Source organism: Anarrhichthys ocellatus, unplaced genomic scaffold (assembly GCF_004355925.1).
Source record: "Anarrhichthys ocellatus isolate YVR2014 unplaced genomic scaffold, GSC_Weel_1.0 scaffold8, whole genome shotgun sequence".
NCBI classification, from domain to species: Eukaryota; Metazoa; Chordata; class Actinopteri; order Perciformes; family Anarhichadidae; genus Anarrhichthys; species Anarrhichthys ocellatus.
This window is the reverse complement of record NW_022280038.1, coordinates 4,439,205-4,455,455: the sequence shown is the minus strand read 5'-3', so window position 1 is coordinate 4,455,455 and position 16,251 is coordinate 4,439,205. Positions and strand designations below refer to the sequence as shown.

The 16,251-nt window shown below is 40.2% G+C and overlaps 1 protein-coding gene across 3 annotated transcripts; it reads right to left on the bottom strand.

The window, feature by feature from the left end:
- Nucleotides 1-3,147: 3,147 nt before the first annotated feature.
- LOC116384242 (retinoblastoma-like protein 2) lies at nucleotides 3,148-16,195 on the bottom strand. 3 transcript variants are annotated; one of them, XM_031848741.1, is made up of 14 exons: nucleotides 14,086-16,195; nucleotides 9,138-9,254; nucleotides 8,566-8,672; nucleotides 8,025-8,128; nucleotides 7,676-7,813; nucleotides 7,111-7,275; nucleotides 6,884-6,950; nucleotides 6,663-6,757; nucleotides 6,090-6,266; nucleotides 5,743-5,814; nucleotides 5,426-5,483; nucleotides 4,860-5,020; nucleotides 4,531-4,695; nucleotides 3,148-4,357 (listed from the first exon to the last, which is right to left on the bottom strand). In XM_031848741.1, the coding sequence occupies exons 2-14, from the start codon at nucleotides 9,209-9,211 to the stop codon at nucleotides 4,085-4,087; spliced, it is 1,656 nt and encodes a 551-aa protein (XP_031704601.1). In that variant the 5' UTR covers nucleotides 9,212-9,254; nucleotides 14,086-16,195; the 3' UTR covers nucleotides 3,148-4,084. The 3 variants fall into 3 exon arrangements, with proteins under 3 accessions (XP_031704601.1, XP_031704600.1, XP_031704599.1); XM_031848740.1 differs by lacking the exon at nucleotides 14,086-16,195 and adding an exon at nucleotides 12,134-13,470 and having other exon boundaries at nucleotides 9,138-11,394; XM_031848739.1 differs by lacking the exon at nucleotides 14,086-16,195 and having other exon boundaries at nucleotides 9,138-11,447.
- Nucleotides 16,196-16,251: the final 56 nt, after the last annotated feature.

Sequence of the window (16,251 nt, the reverse complement as noted above, 5' to 3'; positions counted from 1 at the left end):
GTGTGGTTTAAGCCAGGAGAGCCTTTATTTTTTTTATCGAAAGAATCAACCCCAACAACATAGCATAGTGGCGTTGATAAAAGAAACAGCCTTGGGCATAATGTGCAACAATGAGCATTTATGCAGAAATGAAAAATGTCAATAGTGCTTCCCTCCATAATACTGCTTATTTCACTGGCACATAACACTGGCCTGTGACTCATGCACATAAATCCAGTGCACACAGTACAGTAAACCGAATAATGATTAATATAACTTTCATCTTGGGTTTGCTTCACTTGGTGTGGCCTTGGGTTCTTTTTAATAGTCATGGCACAGTGGAAAAATATAATAGCTTGCTATTCTGCATGTCCTTCAGATAAATTACACTATATATATATATATATATATATATATATATATATATATATATATATATAGAGAGAGAGAGAGAGAGAGAGAGAGAGAGAGAGAGAGAGAGAGAGAGAGAGACATATACACACGCACACCACCGTACCATGTGTTGCCCTTTTTGTACCTTTTTGTGGAGAGTCTAACAAAAAACACTCATAGGATTACAGCTCCTGGTGGGGGAGAAGTATTAATATAATAATCAAGTCTTTCAGGTTGCTCTTTATTCAATTGTCCCTCTTAACATTTCCCGGCTATGTCAATCAATGTGCCTGCCTTGTCTTTAAAGAAACACAGGAGTTATCCATTCCGGCACCATTAAAACATCAATGTCTCATTTCTGCTAAATGGCAGAGGAAAGATAATTGGCATGTGTGCATGCATATTAATTAACTGATAATGAGACGATAAGGCCCCCTCTCTATCTGCAGATGTGGAACCACTAATCAATTGTCAATGAAATGGGGTAAAAATGTGCTTCTCTTATCCCTCTACTGAAATTAAAAACCTATTTGGTACCACGCTTTCCAACAAAGTGCTTTTCATTTATCTTCTGCAGCACATTATTCAATCATACTTTCCATTTGTATAATGGTAATATTTTCATGTAATTTCCCGCTGCCTCTGAGATGGGTATTTTTGATATGGCTTTGTAAAATGGCTATTCCATTCCAGCTCCATTCACTAGCTGGTAATAAACTTACAACCTATATTTCAGATTAACTGTCTTCAGCAAATGGAGCCAGCCTCTGATGTCTCATAGTGATCTGCAAAGATCACTTCTGCTCCCTGGTGGCGGCAGAGAGAACTCCTTTAGTGTTTGTCCATGCCCCCTGGTGGACTGGAGAGTGCTTGAACATTTTTGTAACCCAACTCTTGGCAGCATTTCATTATTTACTGTGTAAAGCATTCACTGCCTCTGATATGCAAAGCATACTATCGAGTCGAAGAGCTGCAAGGTATCCACAGCTGAACCATAAGCTGACTATCTTAAAGGGTTGCTGCTTTAGCCTGCAGCAGAATTGGAAGCGTTTGAAAGAGTGTGTTGTAACTATCAGCCCTGACCAGAGGTGTGTGAGTGCTGCAGTGGAGGAGGAGAGGAGAAAGAACATATAGGGATCGTGAAGACAAACAAAGGCGATGCAAGTATGCCGCGGGGGGCTTTAAAAAAGATCTAACGGAGGCCTAGAAAAGAACATAAAGGCAACACAGGTACACAACAACACAACGCAGTATTTGAATCAGTGTATTTATCTCAAGAGTATCTGCAATATGAACATAAGAGCTGGATCTTCTCTGAAGTGTGTGTATCTCTGTGTGTGTGTGTGTGTGTGTGTGTGTGGCTGGCCCAGATGACACACAGGTTGATGGACAGTAGTGCATCGTCGCCTCCTCCTGCCGACAGGCCCTCCTTCACCCTGGACAGGCCAATCTGTACACACAGCGTCACAGACACATAGAGCCCATCTCAGTCACCACTCAGCCCATTTGTCATGTCAAATAGCCTCAGAGAGACATGGCGGTCAAGTTATAGAGGTGATTGTATCAAAGTGACCCCAATGCGGCGGTCATAAATTGCTGGCTTTATGGTGAGGTACTATTATCTTGTTCCATTGATAGAATTGAAAACAATGAAAGGTCATAGTCAGCTGATAAGTAAATGGGAAAACATGAATAATATTGGAGATTTTATGAAAAGGAGGCATTGGGAAAAAAATAGCTTTCAGATCATTTAGCATATTTCTTACTTTGACAAGAGCTTAGATTGAGTTGTGAAGGTGGCACTCAGCTGGAACTCTCTGTTTTTTCATCCTCGTCTTCGTCTGTTCTTCCATTGGTTTCTTCTGTAGGAGCCTCCTTTGTGGACGTGGCTGTCTTCGGCCTCTCCTCCGGCTTTTCGGCAGAGTCCACCACTGTGGTGCCCCGGCTCGTGTTGCAACCCATGATTTGGTGAAATCTAAGAGTCTACAGTGAGCTGTTCAGCCGAGGAGTCCTATAGAGTGTTAAAACACTGGTCATAACCTTAAGACCTGTGTTGTGGGCGCAGGTGCCTTTGTTCTCCATGGCAACCTCAATACTTCTCTATGTTGGTTTTTTTACAAGCTGATGTCTGCCGGCCTCCCTGCCTTTCTGTTATTACCTCCTAAGCAACATTGGTTGAGAATTAACTCCGGAGCATGACAAAACATGGTTACTGATAAACACTGAAGGGGATTGTGTCATTTGCAGAGGAGCCATGGTTACCAACAATGGATGTGCTGGGAGTTTCCGAGTTCATTCAGTCAGAGGTATTTATGAATTCTGTTTATCACCAGTCAGCTAATGTCAGAGCAGGTCTTTATTTACAGGTCTGCTAGATCTTAGGAGTCTAGAACTGTACTGTAGATCTTTAGTTTAGCCGATACACAGCTTTGTATGACGGTGGAGTGTGAGTCAGATAAATGAATTTACATTTAATCAGTACTGTAAATTATGTGAGTGAGCCATTTGCTATTTTGTCATTAGGTAGCACTGTTCTGTCAAGTAAAAACTGTTTTCCTGGTTGCTTCTCATTAACTTTCTAAAAAGGGAAGCACAGCAGAGTGAGGCCATTACGCTGAGTGTAGACCGGAGTTACCGTTTAAAGTGGAAATTCAACAGAATCCAAACAGTCTTCGCTAGTAATGTCTGTGATCATTTCATCAAAGAATAAAGAGAATGATTTATTTGAAGAGGAGCAATATTATGAAGAGGAGCAAATATGAGACATGTTGTCCATTAAATCTGTTTATTGTTACATGTATCTTCATTTACCATTTAAAACTTGGGAGATGTCCAACACTTCACTTTAGAATGAGTTCTCAGCGAGTGTCCAATGGAGATTTCAAGTTTCCTCATCATATTTGTGTTAGTTGAATACTGGGCTATGATTGGCTAACAAACTAGTTGAGATGTCACAAAATCCTGCTCGCATGCACAAGTCTAAAACTCAGAAACTTTGTCACTTCAGCATATTAATGTGAAACAGCCTTCCGTCAAGCTGCACATACATCATTCTCCACCGTGAAGGCCAAACATTCGATTGATGTCACAATAAGTGAAACCTTTTTCTGAGTGGAGGCGGGCTTTAATAAAATGCAATCTCCTATTGATTCATCCATGATATTAAGGTTGCAATCAGTCATGGCTGCACCTGATGAAAGTGTCATTCATTCATGTTTTTAGTTTCTCAAATCTTACTCTATACTTCAAGTACCATTGAATAAAGTTTCATGCTGTCACTTGTGCACTTTTCTTGAGTCTTGCGAAGAAATAAAAAAACACGTTTCACCATGTCTTCAACAGTGCACACTGGGGAAGCCTGACATGTGCTTGTCCCCATGATGCTGTAAAGGGCAGGCAAGTTCCTCCTACAGTTTTAACTGTAGTTATCAGTCTGATTTTATTCATCCAAGGAAAATCAACTCAGCACTTTTCAGCACTGCCCTACTTCAAATTTTTACAACATCATACACCTGCACCAGGGAGCTGCTCAGGATGACCACAATCATCTACCATTGGCCACTCAGCTAAGGGGTAAGTGCTCTTTTTTAAGGATAGTGTGTGTCAGAAACAAGGAAGGAAGACAAATCTGCTCTGTATTTCTCTAACACCTGACATTGCTATTACAGTCACAGAAACAGGAGCAGAGTGAGACTACTTGCTCATCTCTGCTCTAGTGCAGGTTAAGCCTTGTAACTGGAGATGGTTGGTCCTGGTCTCGGTCCTGGTCTCGGTCCCGGTCCCTTCTTGTCATGCGATAATTCACCACATTGCTTAGACGCCTCTGCCAGGCTGACTGGCCATCCAAACGAAGCCTCTTCACTGAAGGACCATCTTCCTCCTCCTCCCCTTCTCCCTTGTCCTCCTCTCCTCTATCCAACCCCCCATAGCATCGCCTGCTGGGTGACCGGCCCGTCCTGATCATGTTGTTGATCTGACGCAGACACTGTGGAAACAGAAAAGGATATTTGAAGCAATATTTAACTGACTTAATCACTCAATCATGACAAACTCAATAATTGAGTTCTGTTAAAAAGCTTTACTTATCTAAATGTATAAGCAATATATACTATCTACACTGTGCCAAAATAGAATTATGGTCAAATGATGTCCACAGACCTCTCGGGGGCTTGAGTTGAAAACATAGCAGAGTCCGGGTGTACTGGGGGAAGTGGTGTCTGTGTCAATTGGTGAAATGAAGATGAGGTGGCTGCTGGACAGCCGCTGTCTGCGAGAAGATGCTGTCCACTGTCGGGGATATGGAGACAAAGGAGGAGTGTCCCCCTGTATGAGAGTGACACAGCATGTGTTAGAAAGTCCCATCTTAAAAGATGAAGTGATACAGTATATTACAGCGGTTTACATATCCATTCATGGGCTTTTGGTTTTTTTTTGTGACCCTCTTATTCAGTTTGTCAAAATGTATAGACTTGGAATTCTCTACTTACTCCAGATGTTGGGGCAAACTGTTTGGCAAAGTGCTGCATCTTTGTTGTGTAGATTTGGTTGTAGAAGTGAATAAGGTTTCCCTTCTTCTCCTGACAAGGTCCTGGATAATGTGTTGATGGCGTGTCGGGTGTCAGCATACCGACGCTGTGGTCTTCATTATCTGTAATCAACAATGTTATAAATGGTCACTTCTCATTGTGGTATTACAGTACATTGCCTCTTCTTACATTACTGATATACTGCAGGTATTATATTGTGAGTTATGTTGGTAACTTTATTTGTTTGATTTTTTTGGACTTTTGTTTATACATTATAAAGTATTTGTACTATCTACAGTATATGTGGGATGTATGTTGAGATGTATTTCTTAATCTGTGTAAATCAGCTTGTATTACAGCACACTACACTGTGTCATACAAACCTTTCACACTCATTCATCTCTATCTGATCTAACTCCGGTCTATTTCTTCTGCATGCAAATGAGAGATATTTTATTTTGTATTTCATTATCGTTTTTTTGTTGTTGTTGTTTTTTTACATGTATTCTTACGAAATAGTGTCTTACTGTTTCCTTGTCCGTCTTCCTTGATGCCTCTTCCGGATATCAGCACATTTTTGCAGACCTGAGAACAGAAAATCTCTGTATTCATGACTATTGAACTAATAATTGTCTAAAACACAAAATATGTTACTCACTCTTAATTTGTCAATTTTGTGACACAGGTTTAAATTCAGTAACATGTTAAGTCACACATCTTATGTTTTAATCATCCGCGAAGCAGCTTCCTGAGATAACAGTGACAGTGATTTCAGCTCCATTTATTAACCGCGCTGTTTTGTTTGTGGGTCAAAGATGTCAAGCAGGAATAGTCTAAAACTTACGCTTTTGTTGACACGTGGCTGAGACTTGTAGCACTTCATTATGCATTTGAAAGGTATTTCCAACTTGGTAATCTGTAAAGGCAATGCCATAACTTAATAATTGATTATGTACTTTGAACAAGTGCATTTCCTGTAAAAAATATTAAAATTCAGGTTTATTAACTGGATCAGGACAACAGACAGGCATATTTAAGGTGTAAAGTAGTAAAAACTTTTAAAAACTTACTGACCTACAGTAATAACATCCCCTTGACACAGACACCCTTGCATATATACCAGGCCAGCATGTTTACCAAATCAAATGACCATGAAAAGTGCTGAGACAACTCTGATCTATCAAAGCCCACCTTAGCTATGATGTAGATGGCACACATAAGCAGTTGGTCCAGGTGACGGTCTACCATGAGGTCAGTACAGCACACAAGAGAGTACTCAAAACAGGTCCAGATCTTCAGCCGCAGCTCATCACAAATGCCCAGTGTGGAACACAGCTCCCTCAGACGCTTGCCCATCAAGCTGTAAACCTAAACCAAAGAAGACAACATGACCACACTAAACATCATCATCTCCAAATATTAATATTAATATATATATAACAACCTCCCCTGAGAAATGATTACATTCCCACATGACATTGTGACAATGTTATTGTAGATATAATATAGTATATGGGCTATAATAGATAGTAAAAGTATAGTTTGGCCATTTGATCAGGTGGACATGAGCTAAACAGAACAGAGGATACGATGTAGTCTGTCACTAACTCGTGCATCATTTTAATCATTTTTAATGTAAAAAAATAATAATCAAACACTAGGATTAGCTGGGTTTTTTCTCTTGATAGAAAATTGTGATTGTAATTGTGGCCCCAATTATCATCGCACTCTAAGAGAATGTTATGGTGTGGTACATGAACTGACCTTGCGAGCAAACAGATGGAGGGAGTTGCTTCTCTGAGGCCTGTTTACAGCTGATGGGCAACGCTGTTGGTCAGTGCTGACTGACGGTTCAGCTCCTAAACTCAATCCATAATAAGAACAATATCGCAAGTTTGCAATTGAGAAGTGTATCAAATGGAGGAATGTATTAAATGCATTTGAAATACAATAATGTGAGCTTTAATCCACCGCATTTACTAAACCTGGTTGGTTTCTGTCAGGAGGAAAGTCTGTTCTCTTGGGATCTTCAAGTTGTGTAGGAAGCATCACCTGCGATAACACAAAGCCCTCATTAAAGCCATGTATGTGTGAAGAAACTTCTTCTGCTTCTGATGTTTTAATAAATAATCTAACTCAGAAATTGTTCCCAGTATTAAATCCTGGATAGCTCCTGGGTCCAGGTAAAGTGTTTTGGTGTGTTATTGCCAACCTGTTGGCAGGTAGGCAGATGACTCTCGTTGGCTCTGATTTCTTCCCACAGTAGTGAGTCGCTGGTCCAGGCCAAGCTCTCCAGAACTTTCTCTTCCACTCGAGCGAGGTGTCTGAACACAGCGCGAGGCAGGCCCACTTCAGTCCTCAACACCAGCTCGATCACCTGTCAGATTAGGAAAACCAAACGGATGTATCCACAAAGTTAGATGTGGAGGGGATGTTGCTTTGTTTCAAATCTCAAACCAGATAAGAAACTATCTGTAAAAAAAGTGATTGACTGCCTCTCTCCATTCTCAAACAAAACCACTGTTAAGATTTCTATGAGGAAGGAATGTAAACAGACTTTCTACTGTGATGCTTATTCTTTGAAGCGTCTCTTTTAAAGTAACAAACACTGAATTGACATCTATATGCAATGCAAACTACAAGCTTGTAGCTTGTAATTGCTACTAATGCTACTAATTGCTAATGCAACAGCTATTTGCAAAAATCCTGTCTGTGTACATTATCTTACATCATGGACATACATTTTTCATTGAATATCCATGAATGTGGAAACACACCTTCAGGAAGTTGTATGGTGCCAGTTTTAAGATCTGAGGGAGCAGAGGGAAGTCATATGGTAGACGGTTTGAGGATATGGTAATCTCCAGACAGCAGGCCACTAGACAGCACTGGAAACGCTCCTCCTCCAAGATGACCTGCAAGATGAACCGCGACAAACACTTCACACATCACAAGCAAAAGTGCTTGACTTCAAAATGTAAATGTAAGAAAATAATGCGATCAAAACCTTAATTTTTAGAGGATATAAACTTGTAGTATAACAAATTCTGTGACTGTTCACGCTGTGGTCCTAGTGTTTGACAGACGCCAGCTCCACTCGTGGTCACAGGGGGGCGGTAGACTCACCGAGATGTCACTGATTCCCAGCCTATTCCTTTCTTGACTGATGAGGTTCTCCAGGATCCTGTAATACCAGATCCCGGCTTCACAGCAGCACGTTGCGGCCAAATCTGTGAACAATATCACATCTATTATATGTGACATGTATCAACAACAAGAGCTTAATTCTAGAATATGATACCTATCATTTCAACACAGCCAGGTCTCTCATCGTGTAGGGATTTAAAATACCGTGGGTGAGCAGACAGTGGTTCCCTGCTGTGCTCAAAGAGACATTGCTTTTGATAGAAACAGTGAATATTTAAAAGGTGGTGTGTTTTGTGTCGGGCTGGGCACTGTAGCCATTCATACATCATAACATTCTAGGCTATAAACCAGTAACACTTTGAAGGCCATAATCCTCTGTCCTTCAGAAATATTTAAAGAAAGGTAACAGTGCTCCTTTAAATTCAAATGAAAGCCTTCATCTTGCATTCATCCCAAACATTCAAGTTACTATCACATCCCTTGTCCCATTATTTTAGGATCCTTAAATATGTTAGTGTACCGTTGGTGTTCTCATTTCCTGCATTGTCCCTGTGGTGTTGCAGAAATGTGTGCAGCAAACATCTCAGTCTTGTTTTGATCGCCTCGGTTGGATCTCTGGAGCAGGCCCTGAATCAGTTAATATAGTGACATGGTGGTTAGATAAACGGGGAAAACATCTGAAAAGGAAATAAAAGGCCACACAAGGTTATAGTATACAGAAATCTACTCAACTTAGCATACTGTTTACACATAGCGAAACAGTCCTTTGTCTCAATGCAAACCTGTGTGTTTTTTTTTACCAATACACCACATGGCAAATACAGTAAGTAGCCCTTGTTATATTCATGGTAATTTTCAATACTTCACATGCATGTAAGAGATATGTGGAGTGATATTGCAGCAGACAGCATTCTCTCTGTCACACTGGTGAATTATTTGGTGTGGTTTCACACTCAGATCATGTCAAACATTTATAATCTTTGCTTTGTTAAACTACTTGCTATATGCGAACATAAATTACACAGATAACATTGGAATTCTAGCACTAGATGGACCAGTGTATGAGTAATACTGTGAAACTGTAGTGCTAACCTGAACATAGCCATCAGATGGTCCCTGGGGCCAAACCGTGGCCATCCGTGGTTACCCTGAGGGCCGGCTGCCATGGTGGCCTCCGCACTCACAGAAGATGAGAGTCGGAGCAGGAATCTTAACAAGGAAAAGGAATTTAGTATTGTATTTAAATATGATTGAGTACATTTTAAAGGTGCTGGTAGGTGTGTTACTGTACATCTCAGATAGTAAAAGTTCCCAAACATGGACTACTGCTCCATTTTGGCAGCAGGTAACTTTGCTTTAAGATTGACAAGCGTATTACTTTGTCGGTTAGAGGATGGAGAGCATTAACTGAGTTGAGTGTGAAATTACAAATATTTTAGATACCAGAGAAGATTTGTGTCTGTAAGAGGGTTTGGAAAACAAGATGATTGTAGGCTTAACTGACTGTGTTCTTTGTCAGCTTCCATTAAAGGAGCTTTTGTCCCAGGCGGTATGTGAAAAAGTATCATAGGGGATTAGAGGCCATGCGTCTTAACTATGCCTCTTTTTAGAAGAGAGCTGTTTGTGTTTCAGGTCTGCCACGCCCCTTTGTGATCGCTGACACACCCACACCTGAGAGTCCTCAGTTAATCAGTGGAGCTTAATATCAGCCCCCAGATCCAGTGTTTCTCCTCTTTTGTTCTCTCTTGGCCTGTAGAGCTGTTGGTTCACTGCTGCTGCCGAGAGCATTGGTACTGCCGTAGCTGGGCTTCTGATTGTTCCTGACTACAGAACTATGTGGTCTAACTTTGGGGAAGCTGTCTAGGGGTTTTCTGCCATTTATTTTGTAATTCCTGTGGTTTTTGTGGCAAGTTAGGGAGCTCAGTATTGTTTTCCTGTTTGTTTCCGTAGGCCAGCTGAACTCTTTTCTAGTTAGCGTGTTTTTTATTTATTTTAGCCTTAGAGACCCTGACCTCCACGCTTCCACTTTAGTTGGTTTGTTTCTGTTCATCTATAGTATACTGTGTTAAGAAATGTAACTGATTGCAGCTGCCTTATCCTCTCATTTTGTTAAACCATTTGCCAAGGGTTATGTTACTTCCTGTGTACCCATAGGCACACTAAATAGGCCGTAACACCACCCTTCAACTTTTCCTTTGTTTTAGGCCTGGTGGTTCTTTTACTTTGAATACTCTTTCCTTTTCCATTAGAGGAACACTGTTAACTCATCCATTTCAGTTTAGCTGTGTGTGTTTGTTCCCCTCTGACTGACTTAGACAGACCTCAGTGTACTGTGTCTGCAGACGAGATGTGGTGATACACAAGGACATAATTAACGGGCGGGGTCGCATATCTTTAAGTAATCTAGCCATTGAAAACGGCACTGTTGAATTGCTGTAATTTTTTTAGCCAACATGTTATTTCAATGGAGGACAGTCACTCTACCACTTCACGCAACATGTTCATTAAAGTTATTTTTGTTTTTTGTAAATTATTTGTTGTGTCTGTAACCCAGCAGGCAAAGTTGCCCCATGAACCTGCTTCGAAGGGGATGGATGAGATGTTTTCCTGTGAACTACGAGGTCATTCAGAGGCTGAATGGCCACGCGCAACAAATGGAATCACATGGTTGCTGCATCCCTTGTTAGCTAGCTAACAGCTGTCGTCTTTGGCTATGTGGGGCAAATAAACAAACGACGCAGCAATCAATTCACCCTATTATGTGAGACAAAAATTAAAGATTATTCTTGATTCATGTGGATGTGATCCAGGGAAGTTTTAGGTCAACCACCCAAATAGGGGAAGTCAAATTTGCTATGAAACAATGTAAACTGTGTCAAATAAGATAGCTCAGGGTAATAGAGGACTGGTCTGAGTACTTGAGGTGTTCAAATATTTTATGGTGCCATGAATTCTGAGGTCTAACAGCAAATAAATGATTTACACAGAATATTTCTAAATGCGAGTAGCATTTGGGGGTGTCGTTGGTTAGTTCCCGGTTTGGAAGTCGCCGGGGCAATTCCTGCACGATAAGAGGACACCAGTACCCACAGCATCACTGCAGAATAAAGGAGACACGTGTCCCCTCCCAGTGTATTGGACACATTGAAGCAGGGGTTATGGGACAGAAAAACACTTTGTTTTATTTTTATTTTTTTAGGGAAAATGTCATAATCTGAGAGTCAACTTGAAATGGGGTTGTTGAGCCCTCTGAGTTTATACAATAAAAGAAGTTGGATAAAGATGGATAAAGCGGAAGAAGTGAAGAAACTCCGCCGTCTTCAATTTTGGTCCAGAACTCTGCTGTCATCTGGGGAGAAATTGAATAGGACAACATAAGAACACTACTACCACTACTACTACTACTACTACTACAATAGTGGTTCTAAAATGTTTGAAGACTGATTGCAAACTTGTTCTATGACATTTTTATGATATACTATACTATGACTGTTTATGGCTTGCTACACTATATTTTACATTTGTGGCATAACATACCATGATATTTTCATGACTGTTTCTTATGACATTTTTAAGACTTATTTTAAGACATAAAATGTCATTTTACTACACCAAGACTTTTATGTCATACTATACTATGACCTTTTTTCATTTTTATGGCATATTATACTATGACATTGTATGTCATACTTTGCTGTAACAGTTTTCATGACATTTGTATTGCATACTATACTATGACCTTTTATGGCACACTATACCAAGACATTTTTGAATAACATACTTTGACAAATCGTTTTTTTATATGCCATACTATGTATTTTTATGGCATTTTATAGGTTATATTGTCATGTCATCATACTGTAACGTTTGTATTCTGCCTGTATCAAATCAAAAACAATAGAAAGTAAAAGTTATTTTTTAAATAAACAAAGGCATTGTCAATTGTTATGCATTGCAGAATACAATGTGTATGTTTCAAACTGCGTTTACATGTTTATGAAGGCATCATGTAGCGCTAGTCTAGCTCTCGTCATAACAATTGGACAAAGAAACTCCTGCTAGACTAATGAAAAAGCTATTTGGCTCACCTGGCTGTTGAGAATCTGCAATTTCTCTCCAACTCTTCCGTTTCTCGAGCAGGTTGTGGCACAGCTCGCTTCACACATCGACAATGCATTAGTGCTCCTCCATTGCTTTGGTCTGAGCAATTTGTGATCGTGCGCTTATTGTTTTTTTCAGTGCAACGACAACGTTGGTCCGTGTTGCAAATTCAACACGTACAACAAGTTCCTACTGGTGCATGCGACCCTCAGCCCTTCTGTTGGGGAGCTCCAAAAAGTGCCGGCGAGTGGCAAATCAAGGGGAGGGGCTAAAGTCGTGTAATGTTAGCCAACCATAAGATCCCTAGGTGCAGTGATATGTGTTGCATAGGTGTCTAGTGACAATTTGACAAGGTTACCACGTTGAGAGAGATGGAGTAGCCTATCCTTATTACGGAGAGAGAAAATCTACATCTTCCCATTCCACTTGATTTTTTTTTTTTTTTTACTGTTGTCCTAAGACCAGGTTTGTCTCTGTGAGTGTAAACTAACAGAGACAACACTAATAATCAGTAGAAGACACAGAGTGAAGAAACACTTGCATTTATGTAAAAGATATGTCTTCACCAAAGTATTCCCCATCTCCAAAAGATTCATCTCCAGTTAAACAGCTGCTTTCCTCCTAAAGGACCAGAGTCTGTCTGCAGTGTAGGTTATTCTGTGTGGACGGAGCAGAGGCCTTCTTTCCTCTGAATGAGCATTCATTCGTTTATTCATTCAGTTAATGGACAAAACAACATTCCTTTGTTCTCAGACAATATAATGCCACGTCATCTTTGTCATGGTTTGTGACTACTTTCCACAGCTGCAGGTTTAAAACCAGACATATCTGTAGCAAGACAGCACCCACTACTAATGCATATTGACAGAAATTTGGAAGCATCAGTAGGCCTATGCATCCACGTAGACACTCATATAAATCATACGCCATTATATTAATGCAGACCTCAAGGTCCACCTCATGATAAAAAAAATGCCCTGGTTAGTAAATTAATCTTTGGATATCCTCCTTTGAGAGTAAAGAAAGAAAGAAAACAGATGAACTTGACTGAAGCAAACACAGAAAATAGTTTTTAAACCCGGATGAGACTCAAAAGCCTTTTGTCATGCTTCATTATGTTCCGCATTCTATCTTTTGTCTTAAAAAAAACAAACAAGTTACTGAAAAACACATACGTTTCATTTGACCTGTAATGGCATTTATTCATCTAGATAGTTTTGGCGTGAGTTGCCTTATTTTTGGAGATATTGGCTGTAGAGATGTCTGCCTTCTCTCCAATATAATGGGGCTGTATGGCACTCGGCTTGTGGAGGAAAGAGCCTAAAATATACATTTGAAAAACTCAACAGAAATGTCTCTTTCAAAAAAAAAAAAAAAATCATAACCCGGTTACTCAAGATAATCCACAGACCTTGTGAGCAGTTTCATGTAGGAGCTCTTTATTTCAACCATAGTTATATGTATAATATGTAGAACAACTTGCATTATAAGGAAAGAAACTAGCTTTCCATATGTCGTCCGACACTACATGTTTGTTTGGTGTTACTATATCTCTGGAAACTCAGTAATAAATCAGAAATCCATTCACACTGAGAAAAGCATGATCTCTTGCTATGTTTTATGGGTTACACCCATTTCCTGTTTTCTTCACTGACAGGAGTTCGATATAAATAGGCCTTTCTTTCACTTCAGACACATGTTCAACATTTAAATGTTACTCTCGATAACTGAATTCATGTTTTTATTATCATATTCTTTATTGTTAGTGCATTAAGTCCTGGCTGCAGCAGAGACCTTTTTTGGCTAACTGTATGATGATGACAGTGTAACATTTTGCTTGTCAGCCGAGTTTCCATGCAACATGTCGGCCATGTCATCTAAGGTGAAATTTTGACTGACAAACAAGACTGGAGTCATAAAGCGGGTCAAAGTCACTTACCAGTGTCTGTCACTCTTGTGAGTTGTCGTTCGCCAGCTTGAGGGTCTTCTGATCTCAATCCCGTGTGTGTGTGTGTGTCTCTCATGTCCAGCTAGTAGCAGAGCAGTGGTGCAGCATGGCTCAGAGTAGTCAACCTGCTGCTGTATTGCGGAAGTTCATATCACTGGCCTCTCTCAGACAAGCCCCGACATGTTACTTGGGTCTGGTTGCTATGAGAAGCAATGAACAGTCTAGAAGGAACCCACACAGGCCACTGAGCACCACCAAGAGGAGGACTGGAGGACTTGCAGCAGAGAGGAAAACCTGCCAGCCCTTTGCTGTAACACAGATGATGCACTGATGTCCGGTCAGAACACCGTATGGGACACAGATGATGTACTGATGTCCGGTCAGAACACCGTATGGGACACAGATGATGCACTGATGTCCGGTCAGAACACCGTATGGGACACAGATGATGTACTGATGTCCGGTCAGAACACCGTATATTAAAGCATGTGGTGTTGGGTAAGATCATTTGGAAAACGTTTGACTACCAATACAATGTGCAAAGAATGTTGGAAACATCAACCAATTACATATTTCTACATGCAGTGGATCAGCAACATCCCAACAGTTTTTGAAACCTTTGTGCAGTACTTGTGTACTGAATGTTGCATTGATTACAACAGTTAGCACCGAGATAACTCTTATAGAGCTCCTTTTAGTGAATAGCACTTTGATTTAAAAGAGAAACAATTTCAACTTAAAAGAGTAGGATGGAAAAAGCTGAGTTAGGGTACAGTTACCTCAACATAAGCAAGTACAGTTTGATTTCTGTTACAGGAGAGTTGTATGCATAGAAAAACTTAAGCGCTTTCATCCAGGCTCACATGAAAATGTGTTTGTGCCGTCTCCTGAATCTGCTCCGAGTGCCAGTGTGGAAAACAAATTGGAGCCAAACAGTAACGTGTGAGGAGCACAAGTGCCGTGAAGTCGCTGACGCTGATGATTTGTTGAGTAAGGCCCCAGACAAAGCAACAGGCAAAGGCACACTCAATTGATAGTCAGAAGAATATGTTTAATAAAAATAATTAAACCTCAAATTTCCTCTATAGAACTTCATAGAAAGTAATCCAATAAATTACAAATGACTTTTAAGACGCATTTTCCTGCACTACATAAAGAATTATTTTGACTACACAGACCACAACTTCAAATATTACAACTGTCCAATGAAAATGAAAAAATGAAAAAAAAAAAAAAAAGACTGACCAGGATATTAGGATATTATCAAGCTTGAAATCAAAATACAAAACCAATGATACTAGGTTTGTCATCTCAGTGATTACATGTATGAATACGAAAAGAAAAAAAAACCCTCCCTGTACAGCAGTAGTGAGTTTTGTCATTCCTCTTGCATATTGGTCATCATTTACTTGTGTTTAATGCAGATTCAACACTGCCTCTCTAGCACTGGCAGCGCTTTGGGAGTCCTTGTACAGTACAACCTAGAAACAAAATGAAAAGACAAGCAACAGCAAAAAAGTCCAATCTTATGTCCACCATCCCCCCCCCCGATTTGTGTCCTAAAGAGGCTCAGCGCGGTCATCAATCCCTCAACCCATCGCTGCACAGCAACAAAAAGTAGCAAAAGTCCTTCGACCAATCACCTACAGCAGAAGTAGCAATGGCTGGGTGTTTGCATAAGGGCACTACGAGTTAAAAGTCAGCAGAGGTGCAGATATACAAAATGACAGTGGCATGTTTAAGTTCATTGCTCAGACATAGAAAAATACTCGTACTGTTAGTAATAATATAGAAAAAAAAAAAAAAGTGATTGCATTGCAAGCAATAACCCATGATGAGGTCTATGACAGGCATACAAGGAAATCACTTAAAAGCAAAATTAGAAATCAAAAAGGGTCTTCAGTCTTTGTGTTGAGACTGTGAGGCTGCTCATGGTTTCAGCAACGACAGAACAATGCTACAGCAATACTTCAGAACTCAATAGACTGAGCTAATTCAGTGGGGATCCGTTGAACCCAGTCCAAACAAAAGAAATCATTTTTGAAACGTGTATCTAACAGTCCACTGTTTAACAGCAGTCCTAAAGCGAGCACTGTTGTGCTGAGAGAAAAATTACAAAAAGGTGCTTCAGCTCGATCGAACTCCAGTGTTTACGTG